The 13,802-nt window shown below is 38.2% G+C and overlaps 2 protein-coding genes across 5 annotated transcripts in view; both read right to left on the reverse strand.

Moving 5' to 3' along the window:
* Window positions 1–140: 140 nt before the first annotated feature.
* LOC138138529 (alkaline phosphatase-like) lies at window positions 141–1,997 on the reverse strand. Its single transcript, XM_069058503.1, has 5 exons — window positions 1,769–1,997; window positions 1,592–1,725; window positions 990–1,545; window positions 494–940; window positions 141–444 (listed from the first exon to the last, which is right to left on the reverse strand). Exons 1-5 carry the CDS (start codon window positions 1,965–1,967, stop codon window positions 173–175), a joined length of 1,608 nt encoding a protein of 535 aa, XP_068914604.1. The 5' UTR covers window positions 1,968–1,997; the 3' UTR covers window positions 141–172.
* Window positions 1,998–2,790: 793 nt separating this feature from the next.
* LOC138138097 (calmodulin-like) overlaps window positions 2,791–13,802 on the reverse strand; it is a 96,747-nt gene continuing 85,735 nt past the window's right edge. For 3 of the 4 annotated variants that reach the window (XM_069057847.1, XM_069057845.1, XM_069057846.1), the window contains 5 exons: window positions 13,222–13,470; window positions 7,803–7,938; window positions 5,229–5,364; window positions 4,718–4,866; window positions 2,791–3,713 (listed from right to left, as the gene is read on the reverse strand). In XM_069057847.1, the coding sequence (XP_068913948.1) occupies window positions 3,682–3,713; window positions 4,718–4,866; window positions 5,229–5,364; window positions 7,803–7,938; window positions 13,222–13,470 (702 nt within the window). In that variant the 3' untranslated portion in view covers window positions 2,791–3,681. Of the gene's footprint in view, window positions 3,714–4,717; window positions 4,867–5,228; window positions 5,365–7,802; window positions 7,939–7,992; window positions 8,154–13,221; window positions 13,471–13,802 lie in introns of those variants that run through there. The other variant, XM_069057848.1, reaches the window with a different exon arrangement.

Below are 13,802 nucleotides of genomic sequence, written 5' to 3' on the forward strand. Positions count from 1 at the left end.
AAACCGCTACCGCAAACGAAAGTTTAGGTGTTGTTGTTGTCGTCACGCAAGGCAACACTTCGATACCTCTGTTATTGCTATTTTGAAATTTTACCCAAAGATCTACTTTGGGGCCCACGCTATTTCCCCAAAGACTCAACCAAACCAAACACGTTTTTATTGGATTTTCTTTCTACACCAAACCATGCACCAAGACCAACAGAATTGAAACAAGAGCAACTGTATGGATGTAGACCGCGTTTGAATCTGTTTCCTTTTCGCACGCAGAAACCCCATCCTTCCGGATACAAGAGGCGTATCCCATGATGTGGGGAATGACGTTTTCTTCCATAACACCTCTGAACAGATGTGCCCAAGGACCTCTAGCGAACACCAGGACATCGTCACCTCCGTGGGTCTCCGAGTCTAGAGGAACCCCTCCCGGAAATCGATGCTCGATCTCTCCTGCAACACCGTTCTTTCTCTATTTGCACCCTTTACAAAAGAATCTTACCTAGATCGTCTTTGGAGATGTCGTTTCTGCTTCCATCGCTCTCTGGAGGTTCGTATCCAGGACCGTTGGCGTAGTTGATGGTGGCGAAGGGTAGACTGTCGCTTGCTGCTCCAGCGATTCCAAAAATATCGTTGCCTCGTTCTGGATATCCACCAAGTGACATGGTGTGGGCGTGGTCTGACGTTACCACAATCAAAGTGTCTTCTTCAGACGTCAGATTGACGGCGCGTTCGACTGCTTTGGAAAACTCGACGGTTTCGTCGAGTGCCAGGTGGACCATGGCTTCATGGTGGCCCATATCGATGCGGGCACCTTCCACAAAGAGAAAGTACCCTTGGGTGTTCTTGGACAAGATTTTGATGGCAGCTTCTGTCATTTCTGTGAGAGACGGGTCGAGTTGTTGGTCGCGTTCTAGATTAAACGGGCAATGGTCGCTTTCGAACAGACCTGAAGCACCCAAATGATACCTTCCAGCTCCATTGTTTTGAAAACTTACCCAAAACGTAATCAGTGTCTTCTAAACCCAACAGCTGCTCCCGATTCCAGATGTACTGAGCCTTCTCCCCTTCCTTCAGCGTCTTCCATTTCTCGATCAAATTGACACCATCGCTTCTGTACCCGTCATCTTCCTCTTCGCCTTTAGTACCAGAAGGGAGAAAAGCGTACCGTCCACCTCCCATAATCACATTTAGATTTCTTCCCACTTCTTCTGTCACCAGTTGGGTGGCCAGATCTGTACACACTTCAGGATCTTGCTTGGCGTTGATGATGTCTGTGTCAGTCTCCCATTCTCTCTGTGCAGAGTGCCCAAAAACCCCAGCAGGTGAGGCATGAGTGACTCTCGCCGTGGTCACCAGTCCTGTGCTTTTGCCTTTGAACTGTGCCCACTGGGCGATGGATTGGACGTGATTCGAAGTGTTGGTCATGCCTTGGCAGTCTTCCCATTGGACACTAGCGGTGACTCCGACCGTGCCCAAATTTACTTTGACACCTCCCAAGTACGCTGTGGCGGTACAAGCAGAGTCTGGTACTTGGTAGTTGACACAATAAGTCTGCAAATATCATTTGACGAGTTCTACGCTTTGTGATGGTACTTGCCTTGGATACAGCAGTGTGGGGGAACTTTTCAAAAGACAGTTGAGCGTTCTCGTTCCCCATGTAGACCCTAGTTGCTGCCAGAGTAGGTACCGACATTCCATCTCCCATGAAGATGATAACATTTTTGGCAATATCTTTTAGAAGGTTGGTTGAGGCTTGGAAAGTGTTGAAACTTACTCGTATTCAGTTTTTCCTCGAGATAGTTCTTCAAAGTATTTAGACCAATCTCGTTCCAGTACTCAGCCGTTAGTTCCTGGTCGTTCTCACCTTCTGAAGGTTTTCTCCTAGGGTGGGGGTGCATAACCCGATCGTCCAAGTGACCAGGTTTGCTACTAATTGTTGAGCAACAAAGAAATAGTACCAGAAGCTTCAACATTTTGACTAATATTGTGTCAAGTACCACCAGGTACTATTATATAGGAACAAAAACCGAAGAAAAACTTATCTGGAGTACCACGACTTTCCGAGAAATATTATCTAGATGTAGAAATCGTGTTCATTTTTTATGTAGCCTTTGTTCAAGCAACAATTACACTCTATTTTTTCTGTAGGTACTTCTGCTAGTCCATATTGTGACATTTCAAAAATTATACAGGGTGTCTCAGCTAAGACTTTCGAGCCTAATATCTCGGTTATTTGCGAACGGATTTTTATGAAATTTAAAATGCAGATATTTTAGACCGTGAAGGTTCAATTAGTAATAATAAAATTACCTCAAGTTAAAAAATGTAATTTTAACACATTTATGGAATTTATTGCTTTTTTCTTGGAAACCAGACGTCTTTCAAGGACGAGTTTTTCCGTACAGCATTTTTTATTGACGATCAATTTTTTATGTAAATCTTAATTGATTCAACATTTTAAAAAGGCATGTAAAAATTACGTTTTTAAGACTTGGGTGATTGCATTAATGGGATTTTATTTTTCACCGTCTAAAATATCTGCATTTTAAATTTCACAAAAATCCGCTGGAAAATAACTGAGTTATTAGGCCCGAAATTCTTAGCTGAGACACCCTGTATATAATAATAGTCAGGTTCCTGATATTTTAATATTACGACAGAGATAACCAAGCAAAAAATTATCGTAAGTGATTGATTATTTGCACTTTGTCTACAACGATTTTTTTATGGTCGGCGTGCCCCAGGGGTGACCTAAAGGGCCGATTCTTGTTCGGGGTGGGGTAAAAAAGACGATCAGTCATTAAAACACGCTATATTCGATAAAACGAACTTACAGAATTCAATACAACAACATAACAAATGAAAACTGTAGTAAAAACTACAAAATACATGTGGAAAATTATAGCCATTTACCAATCATTATTATTGTCTATGACGAATGTCCTCCTTAAGCCAATTGAAAGTGAGAACGGTTCACAATCAAACGCGGGTCGAGAGTGTGATTCAACATGGCGGCTGGTCAATTTTCTTAAAGAGGACCGCAATTAAAACACATATATACATCATTTGAACATTTAACTTGAATAACATTGAATAATTCGAAATCAACGATCGTGATTAGACTCTACTTAACCGTAGTAATAATTACAAAACGCCAAAGCATAATATTGTAAAAAATTCATTATTGGATCTTAGCTTTATAAAATGGAATATAATTTGTCTTAAAATTAATCGCTACCTAATTAAACGTGTAGACTAAGTTTTGCGATTATTAATTAGTAACAACCTCATGTCAAGCTTTCGTTTCTCTTCTCCTGAACATCTCTACATAGAAACGGGTAGAAGGAAAGAATATGTCGCCTTAAATTTACTTTAGAAAGACTCGAAAAGGCCTAACAATTAATTTCGATTTGAAATAATTATTCACTAGTAAATGCTCTTAGTTAATAAAAATAACTTTTTGGTGATTATTTATCAATAAATATCTCCACCCTGTTAGTATAGCGTTGGTTTCGTGTTCGTCACAAAGGTTCTCTAGAAGAATTATAAAGAATAGAAGCAGTGCATTATATTAATGAATACGAATAGTTTTTATTATTAATTTAATATATTTGAATAAATTTTGCTGCTGGGCTGTCTTTGATATAAGCAGTTCTTTAAATTGGACCATATTCGTGCAGTTTCTGCCTAGTTCTTGGCCGTCAAGATGTTGACGAACTCTGGAACAAAAACACACGATGTAGCGTGACTCTTCAGTATAACTGGTTGCCTACCATTCAACTTTGATACTTCACAAATGAGCCTGAATCCAGCAATTTCAAATTTAATTTTCAATGAAATGTCATTACTTCATGGATACCAACTCTATGCCATTAGAATGAAAGTCCCTAGATAATTATTTTTTATTTTTTATTAAAAAAAATACATAATAATTCTCTTTTAAAATCAAAAATCCACCAACACTACATTCTACCTAGAAAATAGAAGTAATAGAACCGACAACGTCGCCAACTTTTATTTTTAGTGTGTCTGCAAGTGTCAGAAAAAAATGGGGTTATGAAAGAAAATTGTTGACAGTTGTTTCGGTCGTAGTTTATAGTGTTTTTTGATTCTCATTTTATTATTTCACTCAAAAGGTATCATACCTTTTTGTACATGATAATTATTTTGTGTTACGTAAATAAACTCAACTATTCAATGTCAAATTTTGGCGGGAGGTTGGGCCAAACCAAAAAAAAAAAGAATCTTATTCTAGGGATTTCTTTTTTACTGCCAACATACTCGTAATTCAATAGGTGGTGGATTTTTGATTTTGAAACAGATTATATGTGTTATTTGTTATTTAAAACCGATAGAAAACATCTGGGATAATATTAATGGTTCAATTAAAAGCCGGAATTACCGCAATTTATATGAACTCTTTGAAGAAGTGGAGAATCATTAGGAACCGATTGACGAATTCCAACCGACAACTTTAATTTTATCAGATTCGGTTATCTTGACGTTCCAAGTTCCGCACAGCGCCGGCGGCGAAACTCAGAACTAGTCGCTTTCCTAAACTTCATTGACATCACGACCGGGAGCGTCCTACCCTAACTTGGAAGTAATTTTTTTAGTTGTTCTATTTTTGTTATCGCATCCCGTTTCGATTATTTGAATTTGGACGAGTGCCCAAACTGCGGGGTTCAAAATATTCAAGGTAAATACCGTCGGTGGTGCTCACCTTCGTAGTTAACTTGACCATCTCCATCCAAGTCGGCCTCTTTGATCATATCGTCGACCTCCTCCTCCGACAGCCGCTCCCCCAAGCTGGTCATCACGTGGCGCAGTTCGTTCGACGATATCAAGCCGTCGTTGTTCTTGTCGAAGACCCTACCAAGAAAAAACTTTGCATGAGCTCCTAAATCCGCAATTCGCTTCCATAACAATAACGATTTTCTTGCGTCGAACGCATAAAGAAGCGACGGGATTTGGGAGAACTTCTGGAAGACATTTCGTACGTGTAATTTCTCTCAAGATTTTATAAATATAAAAAGCAAAAAAAAGTCTCGGTCCTAGCCTCGATGATTTTTTCTGGTTTGGTAACGCAAAACAAACAGTTCCTCTCGTGGAGGTCTCGCGATCCGCGAAGTGATTTTAATTTTTTTGCGTGTCCTTTTGTTTTTTTTCCTCAGCCCAATTTCAATATTTAAATCGTTGGTTTTTTGTTCCGATCGATCGACCCCTTCTCTCACCTGAAAGCCTCTTTCAGCTCTTCTTCGCCGTCTGCATCCTTCATTTTTTTCGACATCATCTGCAGGAACTCGTTAAACTCTATTGTCCCATTTCCGTCTTGGTCCACTTCATTCACCATGTCCCTCAGCTCCGTCTCTGCAAAGCAGAATAAAGCTCCATTTACATAAAAAGTGGTGGTTGCAGTAACGTAAAGCAACCGTAATATTTATTCCTGTTGTATTTAGGTAAGTATAGCCCGTTCACATGTCAAAGATTCACCGATACCGCAATCTACATCGAAAATACATGTGGCAACGCTGTTCAATTTTAATTTAGGGGAAAATGAACAGTCAGGTTAAGTATTTTAATTCTTCCACACACAGTATTGGGATAATATTTATTTTTTGTTAAGTAAATTTCTTTCATTTCGAAGCGTAATATTAAATTTAAATTTCTTTAAAGGATATATCGGGTGTTCATAAATGTATCCTCAAAATTGGCGTTGAAGAGTCGATTGTGAATGCACCACTTATCAGTCTGCAGAATGTGATTGGTCTGCAGAGTAAAGACAAAATCAACGCAAAAAGTGAGGTTAGATTTAAAGAGCTGAGCCGTGATGCGTAATCCGTGGGGCGTTCACAATCGACTCTTCAACGCCAACTTTGGGGAGAAATTTAAATGAACACGCGATATAATGGTTTGGTTCACTTTTGGAATATTTGTAGTTCGTCATAAAATGATAAATTTCTGAAATTTTTTCGCCCTTCCGTTTTTTTTTACAGAATTACAGCATGACAGCCTCCATTTTCTGCTACGTATTCCTTAACTTTTTTGCCTACCTTTAACATTTTTGTGGTGGAAAATTTGATTTAAAGAAAATTGCCCAATATTGTTTTTTCTAATTATAATCATCCCTATTAGATAATTTCTTAACAGGATGTACTGTCTCTTTTGGTAAAATTTTACCTGGTTGGAGATCTGGTGCGGACAAGATTCCTTTTTCTTTTACCAATTCCTTTACCAGCAGACCATTATCACCTCCAGTGATGTCGAACAAGAATTCTTTGTAATTTCTTTAATCTTGTTTCTCTTTTTTGCAATATTTCTTAAATGCCCAATTTTCTTTTTACTCACCAAAAGCATTTAGGTGGTTTAGAGAAGCATCTGTATTCATAAATTTACAATCATTACTAGAACTAGTACTAGAACATGCGCAGGGAGAATTTCTTTTTTATATGTGCTACCACTTGGCAAGACTCTCAGTGCCTTTTTACTACATTTTCCCTCAATAACTTAATTAATTTTTCCAACGCAAAACTCGAAATCAAAACATTTTTGTATTGAACTGTCTTATGGTAAGCTACAAATATTCTAACAATTAATCAAATCGGTAACAACATCAAGATTATATGCATTATAAAATAGTTGTTTACATTGGAATACGGTAGGTGTATTTTCCAGCACTCGGCTTCGCCTCCTAGTTGTCGCGCTGAAAAATACCTACCGTACGACATTTGTATTAGACTTTTCGGCTGACCAAATGTTTTATTTTGCACTTTTGTAGATTTTTATGAAATAACAAATGTCAAACTTTTTGACATGCAGAGCTACTAACCCGATTGGTTGTATTTTGCCTATTATGATTATGATTTTTTATTGGTCAATAAAAATTTTAAAAAACGTTTATCAGAAAAATATTTTTTTTGGCTATAAATTTTAGGTTAGCTGTCAACATGCTCCAATTAATCCACGCTGTAAAAAAGCACAACAATTGACGGCTTCCAACGCCTTCCCAGCCCCGGATTTCATTTGAACGCACGATAGTATATTGTTACGAGTTGCACAAGACAGTCGTTGTCAAACGGTTTAGGGCACGACGAGCGTAGCGAGGAGTGATCTAAAGGAACGAGTTCGACAACACGTCTTGTGAAACGATTGTAACATGCTATTTTTTCTATTTTGCACCTTTTGAGCCAAATCTGAACCCTTTGCGATTGTTGCAAAGTTCCACTTTATAGCTTCTTAAAAATGAGATATTGAGAAATTATATTACACTTGTTGGAGGAGCAGGAGTAACATTACGGTCCTGACCCAACACCTAATCAATAGAATTTTTATTTTGTTGGTTTTGCAAGTGTATTGAACCGAGCGACGAATATCTTGAAAAGCAAAAATAAAAATGTTTTTTGAAAAATAAGATTGTTTCATTAGATCGCCGAAAGTATCCGTGCAACCCACGTATTTATACGACTTTGGCAATTTTCCACAAGTTGGTAAACCGAAGTGTTTTTATTGAAAAATCAAAAACAATTTTCAGCACAAAGATCTTGACAAATTTGAAATTCGATCGCTTCTACCATCGCTGTCAGTTGGAAGTGAAATACATTCTGAAATGTTTCAGCCGAGTTGGCACTTGTATAAAAAGCTTGAGATTTTCAAGCTTTCACCTCTCTGACCGTTAGCTTTGCTATTACGTTCCCACGTAAGTGTTGTTTTTCATTTCATTAGAGACTCCACCCGCATTACACAATTCTACCACTACTTCCAGAGAAACGAGAGTCGCGAGTGCCTCCCCTCCATTCGCCATCGCTTACCTGTGGGCCTCTGCCCCAGCGAGCGCATCACCACTCCCAGCTCGGCCATCGTTATCGTGCCGTCTTCGTCCTTGTCGAACAGCATGAAAGCCTCCTTGAACTCGGCCACTTGGTCTTCAGACAGGCCGTACTCGGTCTGGAACAGTTAGGTTATGTTATCGGCGGCCATCTTTCTTTCACCCCCACTCACGGACGTCTGGATGACGTCTAGGTTGCTCGTCAAGCGCCTCAAACGCGAATATTCCTGACCGTATCTCCCCGTTTCGGTCATTTTGCGAATGTTCGGCAAGACGTGAGCACCTTCGACGGTCAGAAAGCGTCCAACTGAGGCGATTTTAACCAAACAACCGAGTAAACGGCCGTGTTTATGTAACCTTCTATTTATTTACTTCGTTGTTGGCAAACGACAGACTGCAAAACAGCTTATTATAAGTTCGCCCAACTATCCCGGGTCGCGCGGCGAACTTCGGACGCGCCCTTAATTATCATACCTTTGAGGGCCCGGCCTGATTAAGGGCGACATCTGCATACTTCGGCAAACGAGGGGCGGCGTTTACGCGTTAATTACGTCGAAATATGAAAAACAATAGGGCCGGAGAGCGTGGTGACCTCGTTAGCGTCCTCGCAGTCTTTCAGGTCGGAGGGCGAACAAGAGGAACGATAAAAACGGTGCGTTTCAGCACGTGGCACAATAATTGTCGCCCATTCTTGTGAAAAATCAAATGCGAAAATAAAAATCGAATGCGGCTCAGACTGTGACCCGGTTGCCCGAAATATCTTAATGTCCACCATAGCTTATGTTTTATTTTCACTGGGACGTTTCTGGGTCACGTGACATAATTATTGTTCAGATCTGCGGCGCTTTCCGTTCGGGGTTCTTAAAACAACTTCACGCTGATTTAATCAAGCTGAAATGAGCGTGTGTCGTACTAGAATGAAGGTTTTGTCCCGGGAAAGACTATAGTCTATTCATGATGGATGTGGATAAGGGGCGGCTCTGACATCTGGTAACATTGTTGGTAGTAACTACAGAACAAATAAAATTCCCTAAGAAATTGATAGCTTTCGTGTTAACTTAGGTTAAATTGCGTTTTTGACCCCATACAGGGTGTTATTGAAAGTTGTACAGACATTTTAACCACGAGCTACTGACTTCATGTCAAATATCTAAAAAAATCTGTCAAAAAATAAAATGACATTTATTTTTGGAGCTACAATTTTTTTTAATTGCTTTTAATCTTCTATATTGTCAAACAACCTCGTAGGTAAAATTTCGGCACATTTTAAAAAATACACCCTGTATATCATATTTCATAAAACGTACACCAATGCAGTTTCCTCGTTTTAAAGCATATTTTCTATAGGTTACTTCGCATTGGCGTACATTTTATAAAACATGATATACAGGGTGTATTTTTAAAATGTGCCGAAATTTTACCTACAAGGTTGTAGGACAACGTAGAAAACTAAATCAATTTAAAAAAATTGTAGCTCAAAAAATAAACGTCATTTTATTTTTTGACATAGAATTTTTTAAATATTTTTTCCGAGTTCTACGTGAAGCCAGTAGCTCGTGGTTAAAATATCTGTACAACTTTCAATAACACATGTATTAAGAGTTTTATGCTTATTTTTGATCCGACACACCTGCATAAAAAATACGGTTTATTTCGATATGTGTATGTATGCCTTAAGCGCCTGTAACTAAGAAACCACTGAATGTATTTTGATCGGGACTTCACTAAAAGTTAGAGTGTCTTCTTAACTTTAGTTTCAGGAAAAACCATTGCACCACCTTGCAAGGGGGCTTAGTAGTAATGAAAAAGGTGAATCAAATTGAAAATTTTCGTGGCGAGCATTCGGAGTGGTTGTTTAATCATAAGTTGTTCAAAAAGTAGAGTTGTGAGAGAGTTCATTGCTCCAAATTTGTAATAATTACAGCGACAAGCAACCAGTTTTTGGTATGTGGGAGAATTAGCGCAATTACATTTATACGCTTTAATTGATATTTACACGTGACTTCATTTTTTGACAGCGTTGTAACCTCGATTAGATTTTCAATTTCATTTCGTTTAAACACAAATTAGATCACAGTTTACGTAGTTTGTTTTTCATTACTGAATCTACGTGAAAACTTCCAAACACTCATGACAAAACAAAAATATGGCGTTATAAAATTATCATCTATTATTATTAGTGTTAATTTGTCTTTGTAGACAATTGCAAAATGTTTGTTTCAATTGTTTTTTTTTTCGTATGTATTTTATGCCTTTCAAGAAACCCATTTTTGTTATTACTGACAAAGAAAATTAATGAATTCCACTACGCGTTACTTAAATGTCACTCACTTAGAAAATCAAGTTAATTATAATAATCGATCAGCTTCGTTCAGTGACAAAGGAAATTGTTTGTTCTTCATTGAAAATTACATTTTGGAATACTAAACGATAAAATATCAAAAATTTGTCGTAAAGCAGGCTGTGGTTTTCTCTCAGGTCGTCTTTTTATTTGACATCTTCAGATACATAACCTCACTTTGATCTTTTTTGAATTAAATGATTCATTTAAATTGTTACAAACCACAATTTGGGATGTAGCAAACCAGGAAATCTCTCATTGGTTGGTTCTAAAAACAACTGATTTTTGCAAAAAAATCACACCACTTGACGTCTATTATTTGACAGCTGATTAAGCTACACCATTTTGTTTATATTGAGTTGGTACTATTGTTACAACCCTAATGCTATAAATAAGTGTAATAATAATGAAGTGATTAAATGGAGAACAAGTCTTGTTTAGTGTAGAATTGAATAAAAATATACAAAAACCATTTATTTTTACAGTGACTGCACCCTGAACAAGTTCCAGAAGAAAAATTTCAACGTGTTGTTGGTTTAGACACTTTTAAAAAAATTCAAATTTAAATGGACAAAGTCATGAAAATAAGCAGAAACTAAATTAAAAAAAAAACATGCACAAAACGTCAAAAACATACAGAATTTCAAATTTAAATTTTCATAAAGAAATCACTCAATTGCTTGTGCATGTTATGTTAGCATGTTGGAGGTTGATAAGAAGTAATAAAACTTAATCCTTGCTGTATTTTACGGTTTGCGAAACATTTATTGCATTCTGTGTGTTAAATTTATTCCATTTTAATCTTTTAAACGTGCAATCACGTTCTGAAGATATTCCCCTTTAAAAAAAGAATAATAGGAATATCACATTATGCAGTAATAATTAATTTTAACACACCATTGTCGAATTTTTTGGATTTTTGTCAATTATGTGAGATTGGGTACTTCATTCACAACTATATTAAATACAAAATAATAAAGACGGAGCTCCTTCAGATCCGAAGTAGGTAGAGGTGTTGGATTCTCTCGTGGACTGCGACCTTGGAAATATCTGCGGGAAGGCGGAGCGATAAACCAGTGAAAAATTTGTAAATAAAAACTGAAAACGTCGACTACTTTCAAATTCAAAATATGTACATTCAAATGAACGAGAGAGAGAGAGACGAAACTAACGTAACGAATGACGATGTTTTCCGATGTTCGTCGTTTGCGCAGATATGACTCATAGCCCGTGAGAAACTCAAAAACCTCTATTACTACTAAAAGTAAGAGCAGTAGAGCTTTTTGAATACTTATAAGGTAAGTTAAGTTTTTTTTTTTCCTGAAATGGTATTAGCGAAATAACGTGAGATCAAAAAATTATTGCAAAGTCGACTATTATTAAATTTAATTTTGTTGCGTATCATAAAGAATTTCCCCGCCGAAGCTCCGACCATTCTTATGACTCACGTTTACCAAGTTGTAAGGAAAGCTATTGAAATATTTTTGTTCATAGCTCACTTTGACTAATTTTGTTTGATCGCACCGTTTTGTGCAAAACGTGTATGTTTGCAACCTCTTAGTAAACAAAAGAAGTTTTCAAAGCACACCACCCCATTTTAGTGTCCTTAAACCAAACGTGAAGCTTTTACTCGAACTCTATTGAATTGTTGAGGAATGCTTTCGACAAAAACTTGAGATCTCTTACAAAAAAAAAGGTGTATAACAAATACCGAGGTAAATCTTTTCCTAAGCTGCCAATTTCGTTGACCAAAACCAAACAAATCGCATTTTGTGAAATCTTGTTGACATTTGTTAAGTTAATTTCTCGTTAGTAACGTCGTTTCACGGAATTGCGTCAATTTCCTGCAGCACAAGGCCTCCTGATAGATGCCAATGCATATCTCGCAACCACCTGGCCTAGCCAATACCCAGTGGCGGCTCGTGTCATTTCCAAATGGGGGGCATACCGAGAATGAAGTTTCTTCTGTACTGTAGGTAATCAGAGCTCCACAATCGTGGAATAACCCTAAGAAACAACTACATAAATAATTTTTTAACGGTTTTTAGACTTTCTTTATTTTTGTGAATAACATAAATCATTGATATCTGACGCGATTCACGGAGATGGTCTTAAAATTACTTCTAAAGGGACAGATAAAACAAAATACTTTTATTTACGACCATTAAATAATACGTTTATTATTTACGTAACTATGTATCTATATTATGCTAGTCACCCGTCACTTATTATAAGTCACTTGTGATTTATTATAAGTCACAGATCTTAAAAATTTTGTAAGGTAAGTGTTTTATGAAAAAAGGTCGCAGGTCGTAGATAAAACGTCGTATTTAACTCGCGAATAATGCCTATAATCCACTCTGGTGATTAAAAAACTCGCCTGCAGCTCGTTTTTTAACTTTCACCCTCGTGAATTATGATAGGCATTATTAGCTCGTCAAATAATATACTATTTTTTATTTCTCCATATCAAAGAAATTTCTCTTAAAAGAAGGTCGTTCCTTTGTGTTTATTTTATCTTCACTACGCTATGGTCAATTTTTGAGAATTCACTGTACGACATTCATATTTCAACAAAATGTGACTCGAAGCTGCGTAATTTGACTGTCTGAACATGCCGTTGTCATAGTAACCCTGTAAAACATTTAGTTGGCGACGGCACGTTAAGTCCCGCCTCCCACTTGTCACATACAAAATGAGTACGTCACGGGAAAAAGGAGTGATAAACTAGCTACACGCAAGCATCTTGTCGGATAGCCCAAAGAAATGAAGCTTTTTAAGAATAACGAGGATTTATTTTCCGTTGGTGTATTTAATCTGTTGATGTTGCATTTTGGGGGGGGGGGGCAGATGCTCGCCCCCGGCACCATCCGCCACTGCCAAAACCGCTAATTGATCCAGCCCTAATTAACGACCGCGCTGCAGGACCGTTTGCAGCAAACATCCTCGTTTCGCTGTCATCGAGTCATTTCCGAGCTAAAAACCGTTCTATTAATAGGCGGCGGCGTGAATTTCAAGATCGCGCGTTCCTAACCAGGTTAGGGTTACGCCGCCAACTCACCAGGTTGATGGTGACGATCAGGTCGTGCTGGTGGTGTTTTCCTTTCTTGGTTTTCTTGGTGGTCTTGTTGACTGCGGCTGCCGCCGCTTTGGCAGGCGCCTGCTTGATCGGTTGTCCTTTTTGGGCGGCGTTTTTCTGCGACGGCTTGCTGGGCGTCTTCGGCGGTCCATTTTTGGAACCGTGGGTCGGCGTCCTTTGACCGGCTTGGAGTTTTTGGGCCACGTGACCGTCGGCTGGCTTGTTGCGGGCCTGCAAAAGAATGCCGCTTTCAGTTGGCATAGGAATTCGCGCGTGCTTGGCTGGTCAGGGCCGGGTTTAGGGGGGGAAGCGGCCAAGTGTCAGTCGAGAGGCGCCAGGAATATGAAAAATGTCAAATCTTCTTGAAATCAGGCCAGGAAGATTTTTCGTTATCGAACATCGAATTACTAATAATAATTGATTAGGTACACAGAAACATGACATTTTCAATCCAGATGGGATATAATAAATCGCTATCATCATTCGAGGTTAAGCAATGTCGGTTGTGAGCGGTGTTTGGATGGGCGGACGGTGCAACAACACATTCACATGTATTATTTTTT

This window comes from Tenebrio molitor, chromosome 9, assembly GCF_963966145.1.
Source record: "Tenebrio molitor chromosome 9, icTenMoli1.1, whole genome shotgun sequence".
Lineage (NCBI taxonomy): Eukaryota > Metazoa > Arthropoda > Insecta > Coleoptera > Tenebrionidae > Tenebrio > Tenebrio molitor.

Coding starts and splice junctions, on each gene's coding strand:
- LOC138138529 (XM_069058503.1), bottom strand. CDS start 1,967: ATGTTGAAGCTTCTGGTACTATTTCTTTGTTGCTCAACAATTAGTAGC. Junction 1,726..1,768: donor CGAGGAAAAACTGAATACGA/GTAAGTTTCAAC, acceptor ACCTTCTAAAAG/ATATTGCCAAAAATGTTATC. Junction 445..493: donor CATCTCCAAAGACGATCTAG/GTAAGATTCTTT, acceptor ACGGTGTTGCAG/GAGAGATCGAGCATCGATTT.